General features: G+C 47.1%; 1 protein-coding gene across 2 annotated transcripts; it reads right to left on the bottom strand.

Moving 5' to 3' along the window:
• Nucleotides 1–6,793: 6,793 nt before the first annotated feature.
• Nucleotides 6,794–20,068, bottom strand: REM2 (RRAD and GEM like GTPase 2). Of its 2 annotated transcripts, none has more exons than XM_020809706.3 (5): nt 19,932–20,068; nt 13,955–14,240; nt 12,297–12,370; nt 8,442–8,649; nt 6,794–7,539 (listed from the first exon to the last, which is right to left on the bottom strand). In XM_020809706.3, exons 2-5 carry the CDS (start codon nt 14,226–14,228, stop codon nt 7,265–7,267), a joined length of 831 nt encoding a protein of 276 aa, XP_020665365.3. In that variant the 5' UTR covers nt 14,229–14,240; nt 19,932–20,068; the 3' UTR covers nt 6,794–7,264. The 2 variants fall into 2 exon arrangements, with proteins under 2 accessions (XP_020665365.3, XP_078234449.1); XM_078378323.1 differs by lacking the exon at nt 19,932–20,068 and adding an exon at nt 19,638–19,694.
• Nucleotides 20,069–24,302: the final 4,234 nt, after the last annotated feature.

Genomic DNA, 24,302 nt, shown 5'->3' with positions numbered 1-24,302 from the left:
TTGGGCGTCTGTCCCGGTTTTTTGTTGTTTTTTGGACCACCCAGAATGCACGTCGTAAGGGTGAGGTGGTTCTGTGCCTAGGCGGGATGGGTGCAAATCTAAAGGCTGGGGTTCTAAAGGAATAAGCAGAGTAGGCACCCCTCCCCCCCCCCCAAGGCTGTTCTTCAGCTCCTTTATTCCAGCTTAAAAATAATAATGTCTTCACCTTTTGGTGGAAGCTCCAAAGGATGGTCTTTTACCTTTTTAAAAGGTCATTATGCTCTCCAGCAGATTATTTAGGAGCCTCAGAAACCCATTTCTCAAAATTGGAAGGAGATGTCTAGCTGCTTTTAAATTTGTGGTCATCTGTGCAGTGCCTGAAGTGTTATAGGAGAAGCACATTGGCCCAGCTATAGTTGCTCACTTCACTAAACACCTAAGGAGCGAAAGGGAAGGTGTGTGTGTGTGTGTGTGTGTATGCGTGCATCCATCAGCTGAAGACGGGAGTCTGGAGAAAACAGAAAGATGTCTTTTTTGATGGCTGACTCATCCCTTCCTCCCGTCTCCTCCATTTTAAATAACGTACTTTGAAGAGAGTAAGACTGCACCATCTCTGGAAATGCCCAAGCCCATGGTGGCCCTTGGGGAAAGGTTTATAGCCAGAGCCTTACCCACAAATGTTTGAGCAACAGCGGCACATCATCCACCTGGTGGGGATGGGTGGGTGGATTGTGGCGGTAGGTGGCTTTAGGCCGTCTAAAAACTTCGTTTTTGGACTAGATTGTCTGGAAACCAACCCAGCCAGTCTGGCCGATGTTGGGAATGGCTGTCTTAATTCCAAGAACTCTTCTGGAGATAAGGCACCAAAAAGGAAAAGCCTGAAGGGATGTTTCAACTAGATGGAACACCAAAATAAACCACCGTTTCTGCATTTTAATGGAGTGGTACAACTTTGGCTGGATGGCGACGTACAAGGGAGTTGTGAAAGGAAATTTTCCCAGGCTCTAATCTAGACTCGAATTTTACACTCATTTTGTGGCACACATTAGCAAACACACACACATGTCCCGTGGTTTTGGAATTACCGATTGTCGCGGGAAATACGCACATCAGTTTCTGGATGGGAGGTCTGGTCTGAGCTGTTCAAGTCAACATCTGTGGTTAGCTTGTCTACAAGCCGGTTTCAAGCCACTGGCCATACTTAGGCCGACCTTCTTGTGTTGTCAAAATTGCCTTTTAAATTCACCCAACATCCTAAGCCGCCCTTCTGGCCACAAACCGCCCAGAAGAGGTAGGCCACCTCCATCCGCTGCTTCCTTTCTGCGGCTGGTCTCAGGCTGACCAAGTTGCCCAGCCGGTGTGCTGTGGTGGCTCAGAGAAGGCTAGCGCGTCGCCTGCCCCGGGCCACCTCGGCACCTCTTTTTATCCTTATTCGGTACTGCTTCACATGGCTGCAGACTTGCAGAAAGACAGAGCCTACGGTAGGGTTTTGAGCCGGTGCTCCCTGCAGACCCTCCAGATCGCAGAGTTGCAGCGAGTTAGCGCTCGGGGAGATGTTTCCGCTCCCAAGCAGGGGTGTGGAAGACGGCCAGATCCTGCGTGCGATTCCTTGTTAACATGCTCTTGATCGTGAAGCAGTTGCTCTGCAGGCTACGAGGGGCATGGGAGCACAGAGTGTGTCAACGCTCCAGTTCTTATATCATCCCTGTAGCAGAATCTCTTGCGTGGCTCTTCTGCACTCGCTTCCTTCCATGACGATCTTGAAACATTTAATTTCTTTTTTTTTTTTTGAAAGAGACGTGTGAGCCCCTTCAGTGCAGGGCCCCCCCACTCCTTTTGATTTTGCCACCTCTATCCGCGTGCAAGGATGCTCCACGCTGGGCCTTCTCCGGAGGTCTCGGGTGCATCAATCGCCTTAGCAAGCAAGATGGATTTTATGGACCTACTGTAAATGAAAAATCTTATCTACAATTGCAGCTTCCCATTGCAAACTCTGCCTGCTTCTTAGAACTTCTACTCCCACCGCCCCATAGCTTGGGGGGCCTCTCCCTGAGGATGCAGAGCGTGATGCCACCTCTATAAATACTCTTCCTTGTTCCTTCTTATCCAATCTCTGTTCGCTCCCCCCCCACCTGCCATATACCCCACTGAAACATCCCATCTTTACATCTCTTCCCAGAGCCCCAATTCCTGTCATCCAGGGCTCTAATGGAACTGTTTAAGTGCTCGCTTGCTCTAATAACCGATAGTGGATCACTATGGCAATGGGAAACATTTTTGTCTCCATGGCAACTACTCAGCTATGGACTGCAAGGACGTTCCTATGGCAAACAGAGGCGCATCCCCTATCTTGTTCCCGTTCTCTCTCTTCCCCTCCCCGCCTTGGTCTCCTTCACTCATCCAATTTATAGATGTTCGAGCCATGCATAGGAGAGAGAGAAATAGGGAGGTAGGCTGAGGAAGAACAGGAAAGACGTGTGTTATTGTTGGTTGTTGCGGGTGTTTCGGGCTCTTTGGCCGTGTTCTGACGGTTGTTCTTCCTAGCGTTTCATCAGTCTCTGTGGCCGGCCTCTTCAGAGGACAGGAGTCAGAACTCTTGTCTGTGTTCTGGTGTAGGACAGGTGAGTATTTGTAGCTGATCACCATAATCACCCCATCTCCTGAAAAGGATAAAAAGCTGATCCCACAGCTACAAATACTCAACCATCCTATACCAGAACACAGACAGAGTTCTGACTCCTGCCCTCTGAAGATGCCGACCACAGAGAGACTGGCGAAACCTTAGGAAGAACAACTGTCAGAACACGGCCAAAGAGCCCGAAAAACCCACAACAACCATCAGATCCCGGCCGTGAAAGCTTTCAAGAATACAGTACACGTGTTCTTGTGTTTTCTCAAGTCTGATTGCTTCTGCCCAGCGGAAGAAGGCCAGGCGGCCGGGACTGCAATGAGTTTCATTTGCTGGGATGCAAAAATGATGGGTTTGTTCTAGATCAGGGGTCTCAAACATGCGGCCCGGGGGCCATTTGTGGCCCACCGGATGATAGTTTGTGGCCCCCGCCTTGCCCGCCCCCCCGAAGCGCCCACGCGTCCTCTCCTGTCAAGAGTCAAAAAAAGCCTCGTCTCGCTTGCCGGCTCTCTCCCAAGACAGCGCCTCTTGCACCCTCCATCCGGAACTGCAGCCCTGCCAGCCAGCCCGCCTGTCGTGGTGGGGGTAGCTGCTGCTGCTGGGTGAGCCTTTTTTTTGAGGGGGGCCCTCAGAGGAAGGTTGCTGGACCTCCGTGTGTTTGTGTGCGTGCATGTGTGCGTACCTGTGGGGCCCCCCACCCCATTGTTTAATTTTGTGGGTACCACTGGGGGCATTTCTCCTTTGGCAAGACGAAATCTGCGAGGATGTTTTTTTTTTATGTCATACCCTCCTCCCCCTAGCTAGGCAGTCACCGGCGCTCCCTCCCTTCTATGCTTCTTCGTCCTGCTGGTGGTGGTAGTAGTGAAGAAGGAGCTGGAGGGGGTCGTGGCCGGCGACGAGGGCTCGCGCACCCCTCCTCCTCCTCCTCGGAGCCCCAGCCAGGCTAAGGAAACTCTTGGGCATCCTCCTTAGGCTCTTGCTCTGCTTGGTGGAAAATCTGACGCGGGCCAACCTCACCCAGACTCTGCCTCCAGCGGCCCCCCAGGTAAATTGAGTTTGGGACGCCTGTTCTAGATGAACCCAAATCCCGTTGACTCCTCTCCGGAAGATTGCACTCTCTCCCTCCCCCCCCCCCCATTGAAGACCTGATCCAAGGACATAAGTTGTGTCACGAAAAGAGGACCAGAAGGAAGGTTGTGTCCATCAAAACGTAGGGAGAACTCCCCAATGAAACGGTTAGCATGATGAAGTGCTTCAGAACTGCTATTGAGACTTGGGTTCGGATCTTGCTAATCAAACTCACAGAACCATTTGGGCTAAACTCTTAACCTCCACCTCTTTTGTTTACATTTATTTAAAATATTTTTGCATCCCTTTCCTCCTTAAAAGGACCCGAGGTGGCCTGCCACACAGGGCTGTCGTGAGGAAAAGAGAGCCACGTATGGTATTTCAACGCTCGTTGATGCGAACACAGGCGATGTAAATAAAAATGAGGATGATACCTGATGCAATACTAATTACTCCCGCATAGGTAAACTGAAGAGTCTGGAATAGCTCTTACATTTCAAGTGAGAAAGTACATGGATCGAATAAAAGATATTGCACATTTAAAAATGTCTATGTGGGGAGGAACGTTTGGAGGAAGAGGGATGAGCAACCTGTGGCCTTCTGAAGTTGTTCAACGCTAACTCCCATTATCCCTAGCTAACTCAGCAAAACGAGTGAAGGGAGGGTTTGTAGTCCCACGGCCGCTGAAAAGCTGCGCACAAATCCGAGATGAGAGGACCGGGTTACGGTTAAAACCATGTTTGTAAGGATGTCCTGATACAGGGCTGGCGGGATGGGGAATCGGGCGGAGAAAAGATTTAAGAGGTAAGGGTGCGGGAAGCCGAGGTTGGGGGGAGAGAATGGAGTGCTTTCTTGCAGCTGCAGCTTTCGAGAGCAGGCGTAGGAGGGCCCCCCCACAAAGCCTTGACAGCTCCAGCCGTCAGCCTGTCTCCTCCGTTGACAAGAGGAAGCACAGCTTGCATCTCAAACAGGCTCCCTCTGCTATCTTTTTTCACGCGGCCGAGGCCCATCGGCGGGGTGCCTTTTCCGTCTCTTCCCGGTGCGGATCGGGACGTCTCCTTTCTCTCCAGAGCAGCTTCTTCCCTCCCTCGCAGGGCTGTCGTGTGAAGATCACCCTTCAGCTTCCAGGAGGGCGAGAGGGACCCAAACAACGGTGATCAAAGAAAGAGGCCCAAAAAGTAGAGGGTTCGAAACCTGTTCAGAGTCGAAGGGGGGGGAACAGATGAGGCAGGGCGGGTGGGCAGCTGTGGCACCCTGGTTCGGTGGCGCCAACCACCACCACCTTCATCCTGAGGATGACTAGAATCCGAGAGTAATTGAGTTGGAAGGGGCCTCTAAGTCCATCGAGTTCCTCAAGGTGTATCGGACAGAGGGCTGTCCAATTTTCCCTTGAAGGCCTCCACCTCCCGAGGTCATGGGTTCCATTGTCGTACTGCTCTAACAGTCAGAAAGTTTTTCCTAGGGCTTTGGAGAACTGTAGACAACAACAACAACAACAACCCGCACCCTTACTGAGGATCACAGTTGCCTGCTTCTGGGATGAAGGAACAGGGAGAGAGCACTTCTGAGGAGATGTATTAAGATTCCTCTTCTGTTAGGGAGGAATCATAAGTCTTTACAACCAAATACCTACCTAGGTGTAGAGAGCTCCTCGTTTTGATTCAAAGTGCATGTAGATGGACTTCCACCTGTGCATTCACGTTATGCATTTCAGCTGTACCAAGTCTGGGGGTGTGGAAATAAATATACACAGCTCACTTTGGGCAAATATTTGCCCTCCCTCCCTCCCCTCCTCCCTTCTCTTCCTCTCTTATCCCATCCATTAACATTCCTTCTCTTCCTCATAGCCGTCTGCTGCAAACATGGCACGCCATTGGGAACAGCCCCTTAATGAAAAAAAGGAGGATAAAGGCAGGTGTGGTGTAATAGAAAAATGGCTTTAATTGAAAAGAAGCACACAGCGTGATTTATGGACTTTGCCTCCGATTTTCTGGGTTTGGGGAAAGGCAAGTCCAGAAGGCTACGTCCTCAAAATCCCTGACGTATTTGGAATCTGAAGGCAATTGTTTGGAAAAAATTAAGATTCCTGCCCCTTTAAGGTCTTCAACGCGGAGGAGGTGAATCTGGTTCATCCTTAAAGGTGCTGGTCCACCAGCAGTCGCAGCTTTTAAAGCAGAAAGGGTGGCAGGCAGATGGAGGTCCTGAGCCTTCAACATCCGTGCCTTTAAGAGGTCCCTTAAAGGGGAGGTTATTTACTGCTGGCAGGTGGAGATTTCTGAAGCCAGACAATACATCTGAATTAAAAGTGTGCTCTTCCATGGCTTTGCAAGCTTTCAAAACATGATGTGCTAGGTGTGAAAACATTAGGAACAACAACCACCAATCTCTCATCCTGTGAATAAATAATCTAAGACAAAAATAGGGTAATGTTTCATATCCTGGTCTGTGCCTTTAAGCCGATGGTTCTGTTTAAGGAGGAGTGTGCATGTTTTCAGCATCTAAAATGTCAATTCCCCTTTGCTGAAGTCTCGTTTAAAAGAACAAAGATTAGCATTGACATGAAGCATAATTAGGCAAGTGAAATAGCTTCCCAGCTGTTTAAAACAGGCATGTAGATCAGTGCCCTAAATGCTCTTTAAAAAGTGATGTACTTAAAACTAGAAAAAGTAACAGCTTCCATTATGCAGAAGTATGAGACAATAAATTCTTTCCCTCAATGGGCAGGTTAACAGCTTTTTAAAGAGGGCAGGTGTTTATGCCAGTGCAAAAGCATTCCTGTTTTCCCCTTGGATCCTGTAGAGAGACTCATTCCAGGGTCAGTTCAGGGCAGCGATTCCCCCTAAAGATGAGGTGCTCAGAGAGGGAGGGAATAAGTTCTTGTTAGCCCACAGATTTTAGATCCTCTTCAGGTTCTTTCATGTGAATGTAGAGGTCAAACTAGCATCTGAGGGAGGGAAAAAAAACCACTCCACAGATGTAGAGAAGGAGCACAACACACAAGCTGTGTGTGAAAGTGTCGACCATTTGTTCATAACAAGGACAGTAGACAAACACATTATCCAAGCTTTTGTGCCTTGGGGAGGGAAAACAATCCCCTTGAAGAAAAAGGTGGGCACCTGGGTAGGACAGAAAAGAAACACAAGGGGACAACTGAAGTCTGGAGGCTCTTGGCAGGAGCAGATTTTTGTACCTGCCTGGCCTCTTCAGAAGCATCTTCAGAAAGGTGAAATTCAAAATTATCGTCGATAATAAAACACCTCACAACGATGCCAAAAGAAAACAAGTGAGAGGCAAATGAGCTTTGAAGAGCGAGTCATTCCTTCCAGAGTGTATAAAGCTTTCCATTCAGGAATGTCCTAACCATCAAACTGGATTTTTTTTTTTTTTGTTCCCCAAATGGCCGCTTCCAGCATCCAAAGAGCGGGAAAACAAAGACCATCAAGCTTCTCAGGGGATGCTCTCAAATGGAGTGGCCTAGGAGAGCCTTCTCCCTGGGATATTACGGCCTCCCTCCTGACCCCAGTCTGATCTCTGGGTTAGAAAAGGGGGGAAAAGTGGATCTATTCCCGACTCCTCAGGCGTTGAGGCTCATAGCACGGAAAGGTCGTTGCAAGATTTCGACCTCTGCTTGAAGAAACGTCCGTTACGGGGCACGAGGCTGGAGAGGAAACGCTTGGCCTTTTTCGTAAGGCTCTCCCGGCGGCCCCCGGCTCCATCCTGGTTCTGGCCACCCCCCTCGCGCCGGTGGTGGCGCAGCCGGATCTGGCGCACCACCCCTTCGAAGAGCTCCTCGGTGTTGTGATGTAGGGCCGCGGAGGTCTCGATGTGCTTGCAGTTCATCATGACCGCCAGACTCCGGCCCTCTGGTCAAGAGAGAGAGAGAGAAAAGAAAACGGATTAAACCCCAATGTTGTTTCTCCCACTTCTAACCCCTGCTCTGAGGAAAAGGAACATCTTCCTGTCCGTGGCTACTGAAATGTGACCACGAGGGCTGGTTTAGAGCAATTTCACTCCCATTTAATGCCATCAAGTCACTTCCAACGTCGAACAACCCTAACAAGAGTCTTCAGGATACGTGAGATTTCAGCACGGCTGATCATTGCCACCTCCAGCGAGTTTCCATGACTGTGCAGGGATTTGAACCCATGTCCTCCTGAGTCCCAGTCTGACACCTCATCCATGGCACCACACTGGCTCTCGTATTATGTACTAGTAACATTTCTATCCCACCTTTCCTTCAGTTAAACTCAAGACAGCATTCATGATTCTCCTTCCCCCCTGTGACGTGCTGGAGTTTCTGCAACCTTGCATACGGCGTTTAAGTAGGTTTGGCTGGGAGGGACATTTCCAGGCTGAGGTGACTGTCAATCTGTCCAGCACTAACCGATCGTTCCTTTCCTGCTTCTGAATTCACAGAGAGCCCTTCCTCTCTACCCTGTTTTCCCTTTCTCTCTCTCTCTTCAGTCTCTTGAAGTCTAGTGTTGAAAGCAGTCATATTGGTTAGTTTGCTGTTTAATCTGTTCAATTGTAAGTACTTGAACCTTTTATTCTTTCTCCTACTAATGTCTCAGAGGGAGACTGCAAGTGCCAGTTGATAAGAAAAAAAGGGGGGTAAACTGAGGAACTTAAAAGTAGACTGCTCTGTGAACCCCTGTACTTCTGCTTGCGCAGCTAGAGGGATTTAACCAGAAAATTAAAATTCTGCAACATGATGTGGATCTGGCTGAGGGAGAAAGAGAGACTGGCTGCTCTTTAGGTAACTTACCTTCCCGTGAGACCTCCCGGGATCGAGCCAGATCACTTTTGTTCCCCACCAAAATAATGGGAGGATCTGTCCGAGGACTTCCGGCTCGCAGGCGCAAGAGCATGGGGGGAACCCTCTGGAAGCTGCGGCGATCGGTCACAGAGAAAACCACCAGAAAGGCATCTCCGGTTTGCAGGCAGGATTCCTGCATCCATCCTCCAAGGTCTCCCTACAGAAATGTTTCAGGCAGGCAAGAGATCAGAGTGGATGCGTATGGATTTTTTTAAATCCCTATTTTGGTGAGCCATGCCTTTGTTACACCATGGCTGGACTACTGGGATGCGTACTTTATGGAGCTGCCTCTGGAGATTGTTCAGAAACTTCAGCGGGTCCAAAATGCAGCAGCCAGATCGCTAGCTGAGGGGTGATCACAGACACTCGCCGCCCCCCCCCCCCGTTTCCAACAGCTCCACTGGCTGCTGATCTGTTTCTGTACACAATTCATCCTGCTGATTTTAATCTATAAAGCCCTAAACGGCTCGGGTCCAAGCTGGCTCAAGGAGTGTGTCCCCTTTGATGTTCCTGCTTGGCTGTCATCAGGGGAGGCCGTATCTTGTCCTAATTAATGCATTTATTTGGATCATGGGAGAGGGCCTTCTCTGTGGCTGCTCCCGGCCTTTGGAACTCCCTCCCACTGGAGACCAGCCTGGGCCCATCTTTGCTCTCCTTCTGCAAGCAGGTAGAGACCTTTCCCTTGAGGCAGACTTTTCCCTCAGTGACCGGCTGTCTGAAGGGTGTGTGTTTTTTTAAATGGATGGTTGCTTTTAAATGTGTTTTTGTGTTGATTTTACTTACTGCTTTTAATATAACATTTAATTTTTAAAAATATATTTCAATACTGACTGTTTTTAGCTTTCGAATATTATCTTTTTCATGATGTAAACTGCCCCCTTGGGTCCCTTTTAAGGAGACAGGTGGGGTAAAATATTTTAAATAAATACATTAAAAAAAACTCTTCCTGTGGTCGTGTGTGGGGCAAAATAACTGCCACTGAAGGGGGGGGGAGTTTTTTTCTCCCTCACATCTCTCATTTTAATGGATTATTCCAATTTATGGCTCCACTGAAGTCAGGCGCTCTGGATTACCGTAATTACAGGCAGTCCAGCTACTCCCATCAGTATGTTTGGATAATGGAGGAAAATTCCATTATAACAGGGAGGTTTAGATTGGGATGCTAAATACAGCCCTCCAGAAATTGTGGACTACAAATCCCATAATGTGGCGGTTCAGGTTTCACTCCAACAACCTCCATCCCAATTTACATGTATTATATGAACATTCATCATAATGTATGGATTAACTGTTTATTATCATTATCTGTAGGCTTAAGGGACAAATCCTTTCAAATTCAGCTTGCAATTAAAATAAAAATGCAACACTCAAATTACATGGAAGTCATCTTGAAAGTTGACATGTTCTAGATGGGTGGTATATAAATCCAATGAGTAAATAAAAATAAATGAAACCTAAGCAGCACAGATCCGTTGCTATCAGCAATCTACATCGTGCTGTTGGAGAAACCCTGAATTTTGGCGCTTACTTTCTCCACTTAAAATTCGCCCCGTGAGTTGAAGGCACTCCCCATATTTTCGTATACTGTATTCATCTTCTATTCGGCCATTCTAAAAACTTCGCTAGCTTCATAATTAATTTGCATACTCATGCATGTATTATTTGTGTGTGGAGCTGTGGGTTTTTATGGAGATCTGCATAATTCGGTGTGGCACCCTCGCTCGATCGCTCTGGAGTGGTTTGGAACGCATTTCCATCAAATTACACAGCATAACAGTAGTGCTTTAAATATATATATATACATATAGAACCAAAACCCTCCATCTTGTTCTTTAGGTTTGCATCTTGATGTATTACTGTTTGCTTTACCAAAACGACATGATCGGGGATATCCGCTGTATTCCAGTATCTCCATATTCTGGGAATTTCTTCTCCTGGATATTTATCAGAAAAATTATTGTTCGGCCTCATGAAGACTCGTGGATACTCTTTTTACTAACAACTTCTCACATTTTCCTTAGGAACCAGTCAGGGCTGCTTGCGATAATCCTCCCTCTATTCATGGTCACCTATCCCTTCCCACTTTGCAAATAATTTAAAAAAAATATTGTTTAAACATTATGTACGTCCTATATGCTAATAATAGCTCCTCCACCAGGACAGTGGCAAAACATAGTGTAAGCAAAATGAACAAATAAGTAACTTTCCCATTTCTGTCGAATATACTCCTTTCCCCCTTGCCGAAACAAAAGCTATAGAAGACATTTATAGAAAAGAAACATAACCCTGCACGAAATCCAAAAATCAGATTTGCATCACATATTTATCAAACTGTTATTTATAATCAAAATGGGTTAGGGTCTCTCAGGAGTCTTGATCAGGTTGGGCAAATTCAGAACTGAGGAGACAAGCAGAAGGGGTCCAAAATTCTTCCTGGCCCGAGAAAATTCATATAGGTATCTTGTTTATTATCTGTTGGAAATCCCAATCATCAAACTTTCCACTCTTTTGAGATTTTGCTGTTGCTCTGGGCTGTCAAGTTGTCATTAACAACCCTGCTCAGATCTTACTGACTAAAGGCCATGGCGTCCTTTATTTAGTCAAACCATCCAAGACGTCACGTCTTCCTCTTTTCCTACTGCCTTCTACTTTTCCTAGCATTACTGATCTTTCTAATAAATCCTGTCCTCTCATTGGTTTTTAAGTTATTTAGATTATGCTTGGTTATTTGTGTGGTCATTTAGTGTTGACTGCTTTGTTGTGGTTTGTTTTAACGGCTTGTAAACCGCCCCGAATAGTTACCTTTTGTTACCTTTCAGCTTTTCCCCTTATTTATAGGAATGCGAAGGAAATCTATGGCACATTCTGGCTGAAGTCACCAGTAAGCCTTAACTAGAGTAGGTCCATTTGAATCAATTGAATTTACGGAGGAATTGACTCACCAAATCTCCATTGATTCAATGGTTCTGCTCTAGTGGCCACTTGCTACTGGATTTCGGCCAGCGTAAACCCTAACAGCAAATATCAGATTTGGTGAGAGGGTGATTTTTTCGCCGGATAAATTGTGCTCAGAGAAAAGAATGATATTTCCCCTTCTTCCTCAGCCATGGTCTCGATCCAGACCCTTCTGCCAACTCGCTAGCTGTGCTTCGTTAAAACGAACAAGTAATTAGAGGATGACTCATGGGCTTCCACCAACCTGATGCGTTTAAAATGGACTTAATCTACATGTTTCCATATATGTAAATCAATGGTTTTGAAAAACGAAAATTCTTGCTTTGTTGTTAAATTACAGCTGTGCTCCAAAGTGGCATTTATAGAAAAGTAATAGTCAAATAATTCAAATTCTCCTTGAATTATTCAGAGCGACACCTTGCAAAGTAATTATATGTTGTCTGCGGCTGACGATAACTGCTTATATTAAAAATAATTTCAAAAGGGTTTGAAGTACGAAGCTGGCCGGAGTCATCAAACAGGTAAGCTTTAAAGCCGTTCTGAAGGTTTTCCCAGTTCAGTTAGGCAATGTAAAAATCCACTGTGCCATTGTAGGTCTACTTGGCAGTAAGTAGAAGTGACTTCAGTGGGGCTAACACTTGGCTAAATTCGGATTGTGCCCGAATGATGTAGCCTCAGATTGGAAACAGGACTTCCCCGTATGTATGTATGTATGTATGTATGTATGTATGTATGTATGTATGTATGTATGTATGTATGTATGTATGTATGTATGTATGTATGTATGTATGTATGTATGTATGTATGTGGGAATTATCCTTGATTCTTCACATTTCCAAAGGATCTTACCTGGTCCCAGATGTCGTATAATATTAAGGTGACTTCCTCTTCGTCTACGTAGAATCTTCTTTCGTAGGAATCCTCTGGGAGAACAAGAAAATGGTTTAATTGGTTTTCTTTTCTTCCCCCCAGGAAATGAAGAACAGGGGAGCTGTTTGGGAATAGGGGTGACGGGCCATGACAGGGCAGGTAACTCCGATTTGCAGTGGAAATTCAAAGGCGCTTGAGGAAATGAAGCGTTATCTGTACACCATCTCGTGAATTGCTTTTTGCGGTTGATTGAACAGTTTAATTGGATTTTATTTTACTCAAGTAGCCACAGGGAGTCTTCGGGGAGAAATGTGGAGGGGAAATGAAGTAAACATCATTATTTTTGAGGAATGCCACAGGGTGGCCCAAACTTTTGGACATGACTCAAGACACCTTCCTTCCCACTCAACCCCTGTCCCCAAATTTTGCTAGGAAAGTTTTGTGAAAATTGGAAGTGTGCAGGTTTATGGGTGTGCGTGACTAGTTCCCAGAATCCCCCGATAGCTGCCTGGTGGATTTGGGGAGTTGTAGTCCAAAAACCCACATTATCATCACACCTCTACTGAAAATGGATAGAAGTGTTTGGGCTGCGCCCATATTTTAAATATTTATTTGCGGACATATTTTTGAGGTACAGTCGCCTCGTTCTCTATTTGATACAGACACCCTCACCATAAACCCACTCCCTCCCTCCCATCTTGAAATGCTGGGCTAACAACTTTTGTCCCTCCATCCCACAAATACAAAAACGATTAAATAATGATTAAATGATACACGAAGAGAGCTTGTTACCCTTATTTTCCCCTTCTGTGCCTCTGGAAGTGTTCCTCTGCCTTCAACAAGGGCATGTCAGACAGAAATCCAACAGAGTAAGCTTATGCATTCTCTCCCCGCCCCCTTTTCCTGGATTTTATCTCTGTTGCATCAAATTGTGCCTTTTGCCCAGTTCTTAATACATATACTGCCAGGCTGCATTTCTTTTTTTTTTTTAACCACAACTCCCAGAATCCCCTAGTCTGAGGATTTTTGGAATTATAGTCCAAAAAAGTAACTTTTCCAAATCCCGTGTAACCCCTTATGAACCATCGATTCAGCCTAAAGGGGTGGGACTAAGAAAGAGCAGGGCTGAGTACAAGGTTTGAATCCAAAAGAGCAGGAGAACTGAAGAGGCCATTGCTGCTGTTGCCCCTTAAGACTGCAGAAGCCCTTGACAACTTGGTTTAGGTATAATTCCTATATGTTTGTGTCAGAAGGGTGAATCCACACAGTGGATTTATGAACCGCAGACAACTGAACTGATATTTTATTTTAGGGTTTTGAAGATTCCACTTGTGGAGGCTGATTCTTCTGCGTACCGGACGCCCAGCCCCATTGAGGAAGGAACCTTGGATTTTTGTCTGACTTTTGAATTCAAAGGGACGCTTGACCTTGGCAATTTCTACAAGCAACTTTTGTATTGGGGCTGTTGCCGAATCTTGGGAGAGCAAATGGCAGCCACGGGTGGCGGTTATCATTGCTTGTGTTGTGTGTTCTATCGCTGTGAATAATTCTTGGAAGAATAAGAGGACAGAGAAACAGAAGGGCAATCTCATAGCTTCTTCCTCCTCCTCCTCCTCTTCAGCCATGCTTTGACTCACCTGTATGCTCCTCCTCGTGATGGGTGCCCACCTTCAGCCCACCAAAGATGGCTGCCAGTGTGGTCTTCCCCACACCATTCTCGCCCAGCAGCATGACTTTGTAAGGGCCTCGGCCGACCGCCGGGCTGGCGCCTCCGCTGCTGGCCACCTCGGGGGAGCTCGGGGGAGAATCCAGTTCATCCACGGCTGAGGCTCTCACCAACTGGTGTTTGATGGGCAAGGGCATGCTGCCACGCCGGAGTCCGGCCCCTGGTAGCGGTGATGGCAACGCCATGGCGGGCAGCGGCTGCAGGAAGAAGATTCGAGGGACACAAGAATCGAGAGAGTGGGAAGCTAGCCTTGAATGCGACTGGTGTACAGTTCAGAATACGGGTGCTGATCATGAATGCCATTCGTGGCGTGGCACTGGTGGGGTTTGAGGGATCACCCTTCGGCTCCCCTTCCGCCTGCCTTGTGGGAATCGGACGCTCATCTCCGGGCGCCCCATATGTTCAGCCATAGGGCAGCGGCTGAAGTCTCAGGGAACTCTTGGAATGGCAGAGCTGGAAGGGACCCTGTGGGATGATCCAGTCCAGCCCATGTCCATGAGGCACCATGCAAGAATCCAACCCCCAACCTCTGGGTCCGTCACCTAAACCACTCCTCCTGCGCTTCCTCCCACCGTCTCCAGGCAGCGAGATGGGATTTCAGGGTGAGTGGCACAAAAGGAGGAGAAAAATCCATTTTATCATGCAAGACGGCATGAAATGCCTGGATCCCTCTGTTTTTCTGGTGATGGGGCTTCTAGCATGAAGACCTTGGGGGGGGGGGAATTATCTCTCTCTCTCTGGACTCTAAGTCCCAGAATCCCCCAGCCAATAAGACTGGCTAGTGGAGTCTGGACATTGTAATTCAAGATGGTAATGTTTCTCATTGTTGTTATTATGTGTGTTGCAAAGATAATATTTGTTTAGTAGATAATGCAAGATATCCACTTTGTTTGCCTCTCTCATGCATGCATGGGGGCGCATGCATGCAAACGCACATAGGCGCGTGTGCACGCGCACACACACACACACACCCTAGCAACTCTAATCGTGACTGATAATTGGCAGCAGCATCCGTGAGAAGAGAAAAATGGTACTCCATTTGTATGGACCTGTCCCCAAAGCATCACTTAATTAATGAATTACTGTACTTAATTAATTACCACTAAGTGAAAGCCTTTCAGTTTTGCTCAGGCCACTGAACACATTTTTAACCCGCAACAAAACCACCAACAGCTTGTTACAGATCTAACGGGCCTTATCCTTCCAAGACAGGTTCCCAGCCCATTTTCTCTGGTGAACCCAAACCCAGGGTCCGAACGGATTGATTCTATTCTACTTTAATTTTGTCAGTTTTTTTTCCAGTTTCTTCTCATTTGTGTCACTGTTTATCATGTATTAAACACTCCTCATGTGTCTGCCATCGAAGTGTTTTGCCCAGTTAAATCCCCAGCTATTTGGGTAAAAGGATTGCCATATTTCCGGGCGCTTCTGCTCTCAGCCAGCAGAGGAGCTCTGAGCGTTGACAAAAAGCAGTGGTGGGTTCACTGAGTGACCAGCAAACCCTTGTCCATATTGAGACAGAAAAAATGACATCTACATTCCCTAATGCGAAACCTGATAGCATCACAGCTTTAGCTGACTCAACCGGTCCATTTTTTTTAAGCTCTTAGCTCAACAACACATCCTGTGGCTGTAGCATCTTGCCAACACCATTTGGTGTGTGTGTGTGTGTGTGTGTGTGTGTGTGTGTGTGTGTGTGTGTGTGTGTGTGTGTGTGTGTGTTGGTGGATCTGTTTCATCCCCAATTTTGTAATGCCACAGCTTCATCAAGAGTCCTGGTGGGGGCTGGAAACTTTTAAAAATCATATTTTAGGAGTCCGATAGAAAGGTATCACTAAAACCTGATTTTGGGTTAATGATGATTACAGTTTTCATCGCTGTGGTGCTTGTACCCACCCAGCTCTGAAAAACCATTATTCGAAGAACGAGGAGTGTAAAACAGCTTAAATCAATTAATAAATGGATGAATAAATAAATAGTTTTTGTCTTCCAGTGGCTGTTACCAAAAACAAATCCCAGAGGGTCTATAAAGGGCTCGTTAATTTTACCACAAGTTGTTGGGGATGGGGACACAACAGCTTTTCGACATGACACCACAAACGCACAAGCGTCAAAATTAGAAGCAGATAACCACCCCTCTTTTCTGCACGCGCACACACACACACAAACACACACACACACACACACAGAGCCAGAAGATAAACACAACTTTTTTCAAACACATATTAAAAACAGACACACACACACACTTGTACACTACAACACTCTCTCACACATACAGTACCCACCTCAAAAGATACAACCCTCTCTCCCCCCTCACATGCACACATGCAAAATTAAAATAAGATAAAACCCATCTCTGTCTACACAGACACGCAGAATCAAAATTGGTAAATCATTTCCCCCCTCTGTCCCTCTGACACATACATACACCATTAAAATTAGAAGCAGATAAACTCATTTCTCTCTCTCTCTCTCTCTCTCTCACACACACACACACACACACACACAAACACACCCTATAGAGCTGCAGACAGAAAAGCAAGTCATCCGTGTATGTCATGCAAATGCTATTTCCCCCACTTCCTCTTTCTCTCCACCTTGTTATCATATTAATTCTTATTTATTTCATTTATTTATGTATTTGATTTGTATCCTGCCCATCTGGTCTATACGACCACTCTAGGCGGCTTCCAAATGACGTCGTAGACAACTAATAAAAATAACACAAAAATATTACATACATCTTCCAATGACAATTCTCATGACATTGCACAATACAAAGACAGATGGACAGTCACGCATTCTCTCTCTCTCCTTCTTTCACTCACACTCACACACTCTCACACACACACACACACATGTTTATGCTCACTCCATTTCTTGCTTTGGGAAAAGACCCTGTGGAATTGTGTGTATCTATATGTGTGTTCAGATTTCTCAGATTCCCTCAGATTGGAGTTGATTCCCTCTCACCCCACCCAAATGGTGGATCCATGTGGAGTCTAAAATACTGCTAATATGAGCCCTTTTTATTTTACCAGAAGGTGCCCCCATGTACCTGCTTGGCAGGCAAGCTGTGCCTTCTTGCTTTCTGCTTGTTTATGAGATTTTATTTCGAAGGAGAGAGAGTTAAAAATAGAATTCACTCTCTCTGTCTCTCTCACTGGTAGAGGTTTTGTTCTCTGTGGCACAATGCATAGAAATTCTGCTAGCATTGTTTCCCCAGAGCGGAGAGGCAAGATTGCTTCACCTGTTGAATTCCTGCCTGCTGCTGCGCCGTTCGGGCAAGGTACCAAAAATTCCTGCTCGGAGAAAGGATGGCCGTGTTCATGGAAAAGGATCACTGGGTTTCCTTTTGGGTCAGCAACGTCCAAAGCGCGGTCAGCCAAAGGGCGCAACAGAATCCCCACCTTTCTTTCACCCATAACGCCCCGATGTACCACACCAAACACACGTGGCAACACACACACACACACACACCCCTCACACTATTGCGCACTCGGTAGATTGATATCGAATTCACAGGAAACAATGGCTGTGGTGCGCTTTTTGCCACACTCCCCCACACCTTAAAGCATAAACAAACATCTCACATAAGAGCCTTGTGTTGCCACAGACACACCCACAGATGTGCACTTCATTCACACAACACCCCCCCCCCCAGTGAGAGGCTATAAAGGAAGGACACAATTCCTTTATAGGAACAGATCGTTATAGAGAGGCCTCTTGCATGCAGGAATATATAATTCTGGGAAATGCACACACTCACAAATATACAGTGTGTTTGCGCATGCATGCACGCATGCATGCACACACATCCATGGTAACACTCAGTTTAGACACTAACGCATGAATTATGTATACACTCAGGAGTATCACATGTTTGGGATAGCCTTGTGGACTCCTTTTCTCCATCTGCTACACTGGGGGATACACATTTGCCACACTCACAAAACCATCTGAACAGAGGCCTCCGTGGGCGGGTAATGTGGAAGCACAGGAAAAGTCTAAATGGGGGGCTACAATCTTGGCAAAATTAAAGGGGACCCTGGGGGGGCAGGGGAAGCAGTTATCGCAGCCCCTACTGACAGATTTAATTCAGTGTGAGCTTTTACGGATCAAGAACACCCATTTCCGTGGCTTCACACACACCCAGGCAATATGGCTGTAACACGACACACACTGACAGAATACACTGTCTGAGCATGCATACTGTCTGCGTGCAAGCTCTCCAGAACATCTCCACAAACTCCGATCGCTTCAGTTGCATGGATTTAGTGCCACGGCACATGCCCACCATAGAGGACTGCACAACCACGCCCAGAACACACACACACACACACACACACACACACACACACACACACACACACACACACACACACACACACACACACACACACACACACACACACACACACACACACACACACGGCGCTAACCCAAACACGGCTCTTTCTGTTTGTCTCCAGAAGAGGAGCACACATCCCGCAGACGGGTGCGCATGGCGTGGGGTGAAATCTCACCGAAGCCACGGTGCTTCCGTTCGCATGAGAGAGGTCTTACGGGCATGTCCTATGGGCGCACACCCTATAACCCCAAGCGATCCTACCCCTTTCCCCTCCTGTTCTGACAACGCCTGTGGAGGATCCTGGGGAAACAGATTGTCTGAAAAAGTCTGTGGGGCCACTCACAAAATTTAAACTTCCAGGTTATCTTGGGTACCAACAGCAAACGAGCTCCCTTCAGACAAATCTGGTTCCAGCAGATTCCTTAGCCTTTAGGATCCAGAAACCCTGGTGCGCTATAAAGGCGCATGAAGCCATGCTGGCTTTTTCTGAGCTGGATCCCTGGGGGCAACTCGGTCCTCACAAAGCTCCAAAATTGAGAGACAGGTGGATCCCTCTCTCCCCCTCTCCAACTTTCTCCAAAGTGCACGAGGGGCCTGGCATCGTTCATATCACTTATGGTTCTCGCTGATGGGTCTCTGCCAGGGCTCTGCGGCCCCATGCGCTTCGTGCGGCTCACCTCCTGCCAGTTCTTTCCAGCAGAATTTCCTGCTGAACTGTTCGGTGAAACCTAAAGTCCAGAGAAGTTTTTTTTTTTTTTTTAAGGGAGATGGCGTGGCACTCCGCACATGAACTGTTTGGACCGTGGCCCAGGTTGCCGCAGCAAGAAGCCACCTCTTTTGCCCGGTGCCAAAGCCAAGAGGTGGGTTTTGAAGACAGAAGCTGTCTCACGACCGACCGTCGGAAACTCTGCTTCGGCGACCTAAGCTGCCTGGAACAGAGGCATGCCGGCACAGCCACGTTCTCGTACCCACGCCGGCTGGCACGCTCCTGCCAGCTTGGCATGCCTCCGTCTCTCACAAAGACAGATCTGCTGGAGACATTTTGGGTGGGGAGGGGGGAAGAAAGACACAATAGCTAACGGAGGTAACAGCCGTCCACTGGAGAGTGGAACCTCTGGATCCCACATGTGCTTAACCCACCGTTGCTGGGTGCTTTCTCGCTCCCCCACTGCCAAGACCATGATCCCCAGCGCCTTACCAGCTTTGCAGGAGCAGGAAGGCAACATTGGCGAGGTCTCACCTTCTTATCCTTTGGCAGATCCGTCGGCTGCTTCTCTCCCTCTCCGACTGGCAAGCCATCAGCCACCCACCCCCAACCCTTTAAAATGGCTCCCTCCCACCCCTGGGGAACAAAATAAAATAAAAAATAAAATAAAATCTAAAAATAAATAAATAAGAATGATCTCTCTGGGGATGCTCCTCCCTGGAGAGATGCCATATGTTTTAAAACAGGGAAGCCATAGGTATCCTGCTCTGCCCACACAGGCTGTTAATATATATATATATATGGGGGGAGGACCCCCCTACAACCCACCTGTTTGTGACACACCGGGATCCAGAATGAGGCTGTCAAAATCTGGAGGGGAGATCCCTGGGGGTTTGCTCACGGGCGCCTTGCAAAATGCCAAATGTCGAGGCAGGCAGGCGAGGGGGAAAAAGGGAGAAAGAAAATTAGCAGGAGGGCTGCGTTGTGATGATGGGCAGGTAGATGGAGGCGAGGGGGTGTGTTTCTTAAGAGGGTACAGCGTGGAGGGAGGCAGAGAAGTGGAAGATGATTGGAGGAAAGGAGGAGGAGGAGAGGAGGGGAGGCCGGCATGGCCAGATGGATGGATAGATTAAGGGTTGTATATGAGGGATTAAGAAAGTGGATGGATGGATGGGTTGGTAAACAGCCAGGCAGAATGTTTCCCCAAAGGGAAATCAATGGGTTGATTAATTTATCAGGGAAGTGGACAGAGAGAGAGAAATAGAGAGAGAGAGAGAGAAGAGCAAAGAAGGCAGGGTTCATATTCAAACCTTTAGGGGGGAAAATCCTGCTCCTCCACCCTGACAGTTAATTACACATTGTTTGGGGGGGGGGTCTAGAAATGCAAGGGAAGGGTAGATTTGGAAATCATCTTGCCTGTTCCTTTTATGGAACACGACAGGGCTATCCATCCCTCCACGACCCGACCCAGGGGTACCCTAAAGCCAAAAAGCAGCATTCCGGGAAAAGGCATCTGCAGATGGCTCAAGGAAGTGAGCCCAGCTGCAAATGGAGCAGGAAGATATGGTATGTGTGCCGTGTTTGAGGTAGGTCAGTGCAGATGTGCGGGTTAAACCGCAGAAGCCTCTGTGCTGCAAGGTCGGAAGATCAGCCGTCGTAAGATCGAATCCAGGCGACGGAGGGAGCTCCCGTCGCTCTTCCCAGCTCCCGCCAACCTAGCCGTTCGAAAGCATGTAAAAAGGTGAGTCAATAAATAGGTGCCACCTCGGTGGGAAGGACACGCCATTCCGTGTCTAGTCGTGCTGGCCACGTGACCACGGAAACTCTCTTTGGACCAACACTGGTTCTACGGCTTGGAAATGGGAATGAGCACCGCGTCCTAGAGCCGGACAAGACTGGACTAAATGTCAAGGGGAACCTTTACCTTACCTGTGCAGATGTGCACAGATGGGAAAGTTCCCTTTTTGGATGACAGCACCAGAAGCCCACAACCAGGGCAAGAGCTTGTCTGGGAATTAAGATAATCAGGGGAGGCCTTCCTCTCGGTCCCGCCACCTTGACAGAGACACATGGTGGTGACCCGGGAGAGGGCCTTCTCTGCGGCTGTTCCCAGACTTTGGAACTCCTTCCCACTGGAGGCCAGCCAGTCCCCATCTTGGCTATCTTTCCACAAGCAGGTAAAGACCTTTCTCTTCAGGCTGACTTTTCCTCAGTGACTGGCCGTCTGAAAGGGCTTTCTTAAAAGTGGATTGCTGTGTTTTGTTGTTTTAAACGTGTTTTTAATATGGACTTTATTGACTGTTTTTAATATAATACTTGTTTAATTCTTTTTAAAATATATGTATACTCACTGTTTTTAGCTTTTAAATATTGTATTTTAATTGTTTTTAAGCCCCCTTGGGTCCTTTTTGAGGAGAAATGCAGGGTAAAAATATTTTAAATAAATAGTTTTCTGGGAGTTATAGCCTACATGGATGGATATGTACATCGATTTGTTCTTGCGAGCTGTCAAGTCCGAACCAACGTACACGGACCCTCATAGGGCTTTCAAATTAAGTGAGCTATTTAAGGAGTAGTTTTATTTATTTATTAGATTTAGACCTAAACAATTTAAAATTATGGATGTGCATGAAATATAATAGCACTGTGGTATCCATGGGGGGGGGGCGCATCCAAGCCCCCCACCCTGCAGATGCTGGGAAACGTGGAAATCCCCCACGCTACACATTGATAGGTCTCTGGCTCCTTCTAGTGTTCAGTTCTGGTAAATATACCATGAAAATAAATAGAAATACGCATTTCTGGGTTATTTCTAGTTTAATATTTTCAGGCAGCGGATAAGTGAATTAGTGGATACCGACCTCATGGATTGGGGGGGGGGGGCTCCTACCGTAGAAGTAAAATTAAAAACAAATTAAAATGTTAAGATTACACTTTTTAATGGTAGGTAGATAGGTCTTTTTCAGTCAGGCTTTTAGGAACACTGTATTCATTAAATATAGACATTTTAAAATATTTTAGAAATGTTTTACCACTAGTTTCCAACCTCGGTTTTCATACTGACAAATGTTTAGCAGCTTCTGAATATAGTTTTCGTGGTATTTTTAAACCTGTGCTTGTACAGTTTTAATTGCTGCCAGCCACCTTGGGAAGAAAGAGAGGAAGGATGGAGGCCGTTTGGGATGAGAGGCGACTTTGGAGACAGTAACGAATCGCCGTGGGGAATTGAAAGAAAAAGACAGTAAACGAGGAAGCGTTTTCTTGAAGAAGGGGCGAATAAACACATGGGTCGTTTCCATTGATAGACGGTGTCGAAGGGAAAGGGGTGGGCCATTATGAGAGACAGAGATTCTCCCTCCCTTTAAAGATGCTGAATTAGCTGCTGGGTCTAATTAGGCAGAGGGGAGGGGGGAATTATACTATTAGTCATGGGTGGGAGGATGCTAATGAGGTATAATTAATGCCTGCCTGAGAGGGAAAGCAAGGGCCCCCTGGGGAGACACACAGCAAACAAGGTTGAGGCTGGCTGGGTTGTGGGTGAACGCATGGGGACTAGGTATATGAGAATTGTGTGTGTGTATGAGAGAGAGAGAGAGAGCACATGCATCTCTTTATGTTTTTGCACACCTACAATTAGACATAAGGAATGGAAAGAAAAAGAACAGGAAAAGGCACTTGGGCCTTTTTTAGACTGTGAAATCACATGTGCAGGAATTTCAGAGTCAAAAACCGATAGAAGGCGGCAGGTATTTGTGACCTCACAGGACAAACCCTTATGATGTCACAGAGAGGAGAGGGAAGGGCTGGGAGGGAGACTGGAAGTACTTCTGGGTCCCTAGAGGCCCAAGGGGGATGTGTGAAAGGGTACCCACTGTTTAGATAAAACCTGGCTAACCAGGTCATTGGGCAACCTGAAAAGAACTGGAGAAACTATTCTCTAGCAAAAGGCACCCAGCATCTGCTGAGGTTGGTACTGTCCTCACGAAGGCTCCCTTGTAGCACACATATCAGCATCATCAGCATCATCTCATGTAGGACCCTTCAGGGCAGATGAGGTGGATGGAAAGTTCACTGCTAGCCTGCAGGCAGTTTTCTCTGGCATTGCATTGTTGCTGCTAGGGCAATGTATGCCAAGAAGTCTCATGAGTCACAATGCAGAGGCTCCACTCTTTGTTTTGCCCAAATGGCGCCATTGGCCTAAGAGGAGGTTCTCTTTTCCTTACTCTTGGTATTCTGGCATGGTGCTTTTGTATAAACACAGAAATGCCTTCACGCCGAGGAGCTCTGGTACCAGTTCTGAATAGGTCGCGCGGAGGGTCCAGGTTTTGAAATCACTTCACATTTAAAAACAAACCCTCGTCCTCCTCTAAAGCGATTTGCCCAAAAGTCTGCCACCTGCCCTAGGGAAAGAACGGCCTCTGCCTCGAACTTTATTAGACAACTCCATGTGGTAGATTTGGGTTGCTTTCCATGGTTCAAATCCCTTCTCTGTTCCTTCTCTCATCCTAAGATGTGAACTCAGTGTCACTTTTTCTCTTAATTCATCACTCCAGAGAGGATTTGAACTCATCACCCTCAGATGACAAGTTTTCTAGGCTGTTGTCAGGGAAACAGCCTCAAGGGGTGGAGAGAGAGAGGGGGTTTCAAGTGGCTGCTGCATTTTAGTCTTTTATCTTGGTCTTAATTCAGCCAGAATGACCAGTTGTTTCCTGTACCTGTTTGTTGTTCCTGCCACCTTGCGTTGTGTTGTGGATGTAACCCGCCCCCTTCATGAACGGGGTCCCATGGTTGATCGGATTTGGAACCACGGAGGGTCACCTTCAGCCTCATGTCCCCAAAGTGACCATCTTAACCGGCAGAATTAATTCCTCCTGAACGAACTTACTCAGACTGCCCGCTGGCTGTTCCCAGTTTCAATGGCAGCCCGGCCAACTGGAATTACATCTCGGGTGGACCCAAAGGGTCCCTGAAACCCGCCCGCCTCACAAATAAAAAGCCAGAACAGGGCTTTTTTCCACATGGAACTTCCCAGAATCTCATAACCAGCCTGAATTCTGAAAGCTGTGCTCCAAAAAAAGCAAAATTGTGTAGCACTGGTACAATAAGTAGATTTTAAGGCATCTGTAGGAAGCAGCTGTAAGAAGGTTGGGAAGGGACCCTCAAAGGCCAGCCAGTCTGACCCCCCCTTGTCTTGAAGGT

The sequence above is a fragment of the Pogona vitticeps genome, chromosome 6 (assembly GCF_051106095.1).
Source record: "Pogona vitticeps strain Pit_001003342236 chromosome 6, PviZW2.1, whole genome shotgun sequence".
NCBI classification, from domain to species: Eukaryota; Metazoa; Chordata; class Lepidosauria; order Squamata; family Agamidae; genus Pogona; species Pogona vitticeps.
Note: the sequence above shows the minus strand (reverse complement) of the source record. Positions and strands in the feature narration are given on the sequence as shown.

What these genes read in the sequence shown, in the direction of transcription:
- REM2 (XM_020809706.3), bottom strand. Translation starts at nt 14,228, where the DNA reads ATGGCGTTGCCATCACCGCTACCAGGGGCCGGACTCCGGCGTGGCAGC. An exon ending in TCACGAGGAGGAGCATACAG is followed by an intron (nt 12,371 to 13,954) that starts GTGAGTCAAAGC and finishes TTGTTCTCCCAG; the next exon opens with AGGATTCCTACGAAAGAAGA. An exon ending in CCGGGAGGTCTCACGGGAAG is followed by an intron (nt 7,540 to 8,441) that starts GTAAGTTACCTA and finishes TCTCTTGACCAG; the next exon opens with AGGGCCGGAGTCTGGCGGTC.